Source organism: Fukomys damarensis, unplaced genomic scaffold, assembly GCF_012274545.1.
Source record: "Fukomys damarensis isolate Sample0158 unplaced genomic scaffold, DMR_v1.0_HiC HiC_scaffold_23, whole genome shotgun sequence".
Lineage (NCBI taxonomy): Eukaryota > Metazoa > Chordata > Mammalia > Rodentia > Bathyergidae > Fukomys > Fukomys damarensis.
The window spans coordinates 64,248,542-64,256,428 of NW_022900935.1; the positions used below are offsets into that span (position 1 = coordinate 64,248,542).

General features: G+C 45.6%; 1 protein-coding gene across 1 annotated transcript in view; it reads right to left on the bottom strand.

The window, feature by feature from the left end:
• The window catches only part of Nploc4 (NPL4 homolog, ubiquitin recognition factor), a 59,180-nt gene that overhangs the window by 44,575 nt on the left and 6,718 nt on the right, over positions 1–7,887 (bottom strand). Inside the window, exons 4-5 of the mRNA XM_010618746.1 lie at positions 5,360–5,472; positions 708–884 (exon numbers count right to left, since the gene is read on the bottom strand). Of these exons, the coding sequence (XP_010617048.1) occupies positions 708–884; positions 5,360–5,472 (290 nt within the window). The remainder of the gene's footprint in view (positions 1–707; positions 885–5,359; positions 5,473–7,887) is intronic.

The window sequence follows — 7,887 nt, forward strand, 5'->3', positions numbered from 1 at the left end:
AAAGCATAGTATACATGCACCCACTCCCCAAGATGACTGTAAGCTGCATTTACTGCAAATATGTACTATACTAGTGAAATTTTAAAAAAAAGCAAACATTCTGACTGCCTTGCAAGCACAAGGACCTGAGTTTGATCCCCAAATAGATACATAAATATAAATTAATTAATAAAATAAAAAGATGTATACATGCATCAGGATCTGAGATAACTCCAAAAGACAGTGACTACGCAGAGCAGTATCTTCCACAGATGAAGACGCTTGCTAGAGGCTGCAGCCGCTCACACTACACAACACCAAAGCCACCAGCTGTGGAAAGGCCAGGAGCCTCTACACCACCAGACTCGCCACCCTCAGTCCCTTCACCTGCTCCTACTTCTGCCCTCAGGACACACTATCTCAGGGGCATCAGGGTAGAGGTAGAGGCTTGGTTTAAGCCCTCAACTGCCCCTGGACACCTTCCAAATACCTTAATAGCCAAATACTTCAAAACATTTGGTATGGAACACTTTGAGGTTCCAAATGATAAAAAGCTAAAAAAATAACCTATGGTGAAATTTAATCTGAAAACAGATGGTAAAACTCAAAATTCCCACATCTTCATCAGATGCCCATTAACAAGGGACATGTTATCAACCAGTACTTCCCTTCTGACCTGACCCGCTGCAACCACTACAGGCTCAACCCAGAACCCCCAGAGCACTTACAGTTGTGGGTCCCGGCTTCTGTAGATCTTCCCATCCTGCTTGCTGAGGTACTGATCAATCTCATCTTCCACCACATTGGGAGCGCCAAAGGCCTTTACCCCTACTGAGGTTGATGTCTCCATTTCAGAAGAAGGTCCAGCAAGGTTCGAGGGAAACAGGAACAACAAATCTCCATGCCTGTTCAAGGAACAAAACCAGTGCAGCGATCATGGTGGCGCACGCCTGTAATCCTAGCACTCTGGAGGCTGAGGCAGGAGGATTGCTGTGAGTTCGAGACCACCCTGGGCTACACAGTGAGTTCCAGGTCAGTCTCAACTACATAGTGAGACCCTGTCTCAAAAAAAAAAAAAAGTCAATGTGATCCTACCTACCACCTAAGCTGTACAGACCAACCTGGCCATGTGAACTCTGACATCTGCAAAAAGCAAATGACACCATCCTGAAGGTTTAAACAAGTTTTCCAGTTTTGAGAGACCAGAATCCTGTTTCTTGGCATTATAAAGATCAGCAGGTTCTCTTATTTAATTCTCCTATATTTTATTTAAAAGCTGTAGAATACAGCCAATGCGTGTCTGACTGCAGAAATGAACCCAATCACCCCTGTGCTCACTTTGAGTCTCGAAGGCAGCCTGTCCTATTTATCTATGTGGCCCCTGCATTCCCCTTTTGCTCCTGGGCCCTCTGTTCAGCTCCCCACCTACTCTGATCAACCCAGTTTCCACACACATACAGACACAGATGGGGTGTGCGGTGGGATCACTGCTATGCAAAAAGGTATCACTTTCTACCCCATGTGGATATACATGTGGATAACTGCTCCAAACAAGGCATCATTCCTACCCAAGTACACAGATATGCAGACCCAGAATAAACAGAGGTCACTGCTTTACAAAAGGGCATCATAGTAGCTCGGCATCATGGCACACACTCATAATCCCAGTACTCTGGGAGGCAAGGCAGGAAGATAGCATAACTCAAGCCTGGGCAATTTACTGACTCAGCGAGACCCTGTTTCAAAAAAATGAGATAAGGAGAGGTGTGACAGGTCAGTGTGAGGTGCTGGGTTCTGCCCCAGTACCACAATATGGGGGCATCACTTTCTACCCAGTGCACACACATATTCACAGACATGGGGGCACTGCTTTACAGAAGACATCTCCTTCATCCAACACCCCTCACAAACCCTCAGGTACAACCTTCCATTTGCAAGCGTGACTTCCGATAGTGGTGTGTACTCCCTGGTAAGGCAGCCTCATCCTGCAATGAAGTGCACACTGCTGGTTTCCATCTTGTGAACACCTACAGTACTCACAGAGGGACACTAGGCACTTACTTCTGCTGGACAGATTCTCAGGAAAAGCCCTTTCTGTTTGTTTCTAAGGTTGCTTATGTACTACTTTCTGAAGTTTGCCATGAGTGTCCTTCCCAATGGCAGTATTCCGTGTGTTGTCACTTTCTGTGTTAAGGGTCATCAGCCGACACTACAACATCCAGGAGTGGACTGGCATGGCTAAGTGGCACTTCCACTCAGGAGCCACGCACAGCACACTGAGGGCTACATGTGGACAGAGGGCTCACAGCCTGGGGAGAAAGGCTGCAGCAAACCCTCTGGCAAATATTTAACCACCGTCAGCAAGGTACACAGAAAAGGAGAATGAAAGAACAGCAAACCAAAAGAACCAGGAGAGGCCTTGAGTATAAATCCTCTAAGGACGCAGACTTCAATAAGCATGGCTGTAGATCTTCGGCAAATCTGCCCTCACCTTTCTCCTCTGAATTCATGGGTGATAAAACTGCCAAAATTGTGATCAGAGACTTCTGCTTCCAAGATAGCTATTTCTAAAAATCCTGCGCCAGCAAAATACTTAGCTCAAATGCTAGATTACAGAGATAGCAAATACACTCTAACACCACTGACCTCTAAGGAAAGTAAAAGAACTCCCAGATGCCAAATGCCTGCAGTCTAGTCAGCAAGAATAGAAGGAACATAGCTCAGAGCTGCCCGGGGGCCCACATCACAACTGGAAACTTGAGGTTTGGGGCTTGTAATCATTCACTGGGCAAAGGGAGACAAGGCTTTCAGCCTCTGTGCTTAAAGCAGGCTACTAAGCCTGAAACTCCCACAGAAAACCAGTTAACAGAAAGATAGTTCAACAGCAGGAGAGACTCCAAAAGCTGAAAATAGGAACTGAGCAGAAATCTTGCCTGCCTCCACCCACTACACAGATGGGGAGACACGTCTCTGTAAACAGAGGCCTGCTCTGCCCTATGTCTTAGGGGAGGCACCCAGAACTCTATGCGGAGAAAGACACCCAAGACATGAAGGAACTCCGAGGAATTCCAGCTCCACAGCACCCCCTTGTGCCCACAGAAGCAAATGCAACTGAACAGAAAAGCCACTAAACCCAACTCCTTCAGGACTCCCCAGGATCAAGTTTGGTAAAATAGGTACTCTCAAAAAGAAAATCCCAGGGTCGGGGATTTAGCTCAGTGGCACCCCGCCTGCCTGGCAAGAGCCAGGTCCTGAGTTTGATCCCTGGTGGAAGGAAGGGGGGTGGGGGGCCAATACCCAAGATACAAAGAAAACAAACTGCAGTAAACAGATGAACAAACTGAGATATACGCTGGGATTTGGGTGCTGAAATTCCAAGACACAAACTGAGAAGAGTATAACAGAAACCTTCTAGGAAGGAGCAGCATGGCCCCTGAGAGTGCTCAACATCAACAACCAGATTTGAAAAAGAAATCAAACAGTATCCAGAAGTGAAAAATGGCCAGGCATGGTGGTATACACCTGTAGCCAAAACCAATTGAGGATGAGGCACGAGAATCACCTGAATCTAGTTTGGAGCCAGCTGGGCAACATAGCAAAAACCGTTTCAATTTTTTTACAAAAGAGGGCCAGGGATTTAGCTCAGCAGTTCCACCACCTGCCTCACAAGCACAAGGACCTGAGTTCAATCCCCACTACCAAAACCAAAAACAACCAAATAACATAGCCTCCTCTCCAATTCAAAAGTTTACAACCTTGATTATTAGGTCTGTTTTAATGTTCTTGTTTAGCCGGGCATGGTGGCGAACGCCTGTGATCCTGGCACTCAGGAGGCTGAGGCAGGAGGATTGCTGTGAGTTTGAGACCAGCCTGGGCTACATAGTGAGTTCAAGGTCAGCCTGAACTACATAGTGAGATCCTGTCTTAAAAATCCAAAGTCAATCAACACAGCTATGGTTTCTCCTGCTCACTTGGTACAGGCACTGTACACCCACCTGAGGGAGGCACTTTTTCCACAGATGAGGAGGGCAAGGTGAGTGAAGCAAAGTAAAGCCCCCAACTTCACAGCTAGCAAGTATAACCCCCAACTCGCCTAACATTCATGAGGAATGAGTCTCAAGAAGCCTCCATAAGCTTGAAGGAAAGATGACCTCAGAAGTCTGGAAATGGTCACAATGAAAGGCATAACCTTACTACTTACAGTGGCAAACAAATAGTAGGTGTCCAATAAATTTCTGTAGAATAAACAAATGCTGTAACTATGAAATTTTTTTCCCAGATATCCTAGTAGGTGAGCCAAAAGTGACCCGACTGCCATAGCAGCCCCATGTTCTTACTGGTAAACAGGAGCACGGCCAACTGCACACCATTCTGACCTAATCCCTCAGGAGTGGCAGCCATGTGCTGCCTACAACCTGAGGATTGAGGGGCAGTCATGGGCTCTGCTTGCTGGTGTTTGAGCAGGTGCCCAGGCAGTGCAGACAAACAGCAAACTTGTCCTGCAAAGGGGCAAAGAGCAAATATTCTCAGCTCCACAGGTCATATGGTCTATCACAGCCACTCAACACAAAAACAGCCCTGGCCAGGGGACGCGTTATACATACAGGCAGCAGGTTAAGAGGTCTCTGCAAGCTGGCAGCATCACTAATGCAAGTAACCGACGCAAAGGAATGACGGTGCGCCACTACCCTGCAGCTCTCCCTCCAAGCAAGCAGAGCTGATGAGGCAGCATGTTCTCACACATCGGTGCAGTCAAGGTCCTTCCCTGCAGAGATGGGGCTGAGTATGCAGCTGCTCTGGTTTCCATCTAAATGTTCCCTCAAGTCTCCTGTGTTCAGAGGTGGGCTTTCGGCAGGTGATCAGATCATACAGGTGTTGTACTCATCAGTGATTTCATCCTGACAGGCTCAGAGCTGAAGGTGATGTTAAGAGGTTGAGCCTGGCTGCAGGCAGCTCCCTAGGGTATGACCCGCAAGGCTGTGTCCTTCTCCCTGGCCCCTTCTTTCTCTCTGCTTCCAGACTGCCACGGGTTGAGGAGCTTTACTCTGCCATGATATTTCTGTCCTGGAGCAAGCCAACCATGGACTGAATGATTTAGCTCAGTGACACTGTGCCTGCCTTGCAAGTGCAAGGTTCTAAATTTGAATCCCAAAACTTGGGGGGAAAAAGTAAAAAAAAAAAAAAACCCTGCTCAACAGTAAGTGCGCACCCAGTATGACAGGAGCACACTTGCCAAGCAACACAATCACCTGGATGGTGGAATTTACAAGAACCTAATTAGTGGCATAAGGAGGAAATACAATGAACCCAGGGATCCTTACATGGGTCACGGGGGTCATGATTCCTCCCCGTTTCTGGGGCCCTTCTGAGTGGCACTTACTTGATTTTCAGCAAGTGGAGGGATTTGCTAGATGATGCTGTTATCTCTCCAGTCTTGTTTCTATTGAGGTAAACTGAGAAGCCATTGTTTTGGAAGCCAAACTCCTTCGCGACCTACAATAAATTCCAAAACAGAAATTTAATGGAATACTTAGGTATCACTATATGCCACAGTATTAGACACGACTGGAAAAATGCCCATGTAGCCCAGAAACTGTTCCTCATTCACCAAATTCCTCATTATCTTTACTCTTTTGACAAAATCTATACTGCTCATGAAAGTGCCAATTCAAATAAAAGTATACTAAAAGCAAACTTCCTGTGTAAAAAAACACTAAACTGAAGACACATTTAAGAGTTTGAAGAGCTGGGCATGGTAGGAATACACATTTGTATTCCCAGCACTTGGGAGGCTGAGGCAGGAGGACCACCATGAGTTCAAGGCTAGCTTAGGCTACATAGTGAATTCAAGGCCACCCTGGAATACACAGCAAAACTCTGGCCCAATAAACAAACAAACAAAAAAAAGTTTGAAGAAAGAATTATAGCCACAAGTCAACAAGTTGAAGCCACATATGGTGGTACACACCTATAATTCCAGCATCTAGAAGACTAAGGCAGGAGCACTCCCGGCTTGATCCCAACCAAAGCAACTTAGCAACTTGACCCTGTCTCAAAAAAGAAATTTTTAGGGGCCGGGGATTTAGCTCAGTGGTTCGGTGGCCTGCCTTGCAAGCGCAAGGACCCAAGTTCAATCCCCAGTACAAAAAGAAATTTTTTTTAAGCCAGGGATTGAACTCAGGACCTTGTATTTGAGAGGCAGGTTCTGTGCCACTCGCTGAGCTAAATCCCGGGCCCAAAAAAATTTTAAAGGGCTGGGAATGTAGTTCAGTGGCAGCACATCCCAAGGTTAGATCCCTAGCATGGCAAAAAAAATCTTTACCTTAAAGGGCTAGGGGTATAGCTCAGTTGTAGAGTATACGCTTTGTGTGCATGAAGGCTTGGGTTCTATCCTCAGTACCACCCCCCAAAAAATTATCTGAAAGACTCTGAAATTATCAGGCACTGTGGCACACACCTGTGATCTGAGCACCCTGGGAAGTTGAGGTAGGAGGATTACAAGTTCAAGTCCAGGGAGGAATTTAGCAACTTACGGAGATCCTGTCTCAAAATAAAAATAAAAAAAATTTTAAAACTAGGAATGTAGTTTAGGATAAAAGCCTAAGTTAAATCCCTAGTACCACCAAAAAAGAAGGAAAAAAAGAAAATAATCTGGCCTCTATTGAATCTATTTCCTTTTCCTTTTGTCGTTTTACTTATTTTGTGAAACAGGACCCCAGTATGTTGCTAGATAGGTCTTGAAGTAGTAGGCTCAAAGGATCCTCCTGCCTCAACCTCCTGGAAGTATAGGCACATACTACTGCTTCAGGTTTCTTTTTAGTCTTATGAATATTGTCCCTTAAGCACTGAGAATGGAATCATGATAGCAAATATCTTTTTTTTTTGGTACTAGGGATCGAACTTGGGACCCTGTGCTTGTGAGGCAAGCGGCAGAACTACTGAGCTAAATCCCCAGCCCAGCAAATGTCTTTTAGATACCAAATTTCCAAAATAAACTGTGGCTTTATTACAGGCTTAGTGAGATCTGCAGCAAATCTCTCCTTCAGTCTCAACTCTATCTTTGTGAAAAAAAAAGAATGAACTAAATGACACTGAAGATTCCCTCTTATTCTAGTTTATATTAAATATTAAACATTATCTAAGCCAGGCATGGTGGTGCACCCCTGTAATCCTAGCACACAGAAGGCTGAGGCAGGAGGATCGCTGAGAGTTAGAGACCAGCCTGGGCTACATAATGAGTTCCAGAGCAGTCTGAACTACATAGTGAGACCCGGTCTCAAAAAAACCAAGGGGGGGAAAAGAAAAAAAAGAACAAGTTATAGATTTGTTTTGTTTTGTTTTGTTTTTTTGAGACAGGGTCTCACTATGTAGTTTAGACTGCTCTGGAACTCACTGTGTAGCCCAGGCTGGTCTCAAACTCACAGCAAGTGATCCTCCTGCCTCAGCCTCCCAAGTGCTGGGATTACAGGCCTGTGCCACCATGCCCAGCTATAACTTGTTCTTATGAAAACAAGAAAAGCAATACATTTTTATTACTACAAAGGGAGCAATACCTTTGCTATCACAAGGTATGCTAAATAGGAAACGGCAACCATTTTCTGTGGTGAGCGGGACAATAAGTATTTCTGGCTTTGCAGGCCATAGCATTTTTATACAACTATCAGTTTTAGGCCCTTGTAATTCAAAAGCAGTCACAGGCAATACAAAAACCAATGAGCACAGCTGGTTCAAAAAAAACTTTATTTACAAATACAGGAGGCTACTGGCCAGTTATGGTGGTGCACGCTTGTAATCCCAGCACTTGGGAGGCTGAGGCAGGAGGATCACTGTGAGTTCGAGACCAGCCTGGGCTAGTGCGTTCCAGGTCAGTCTCAGCTATACAGTGAGACCCTGTCTCAAAAAACCGAA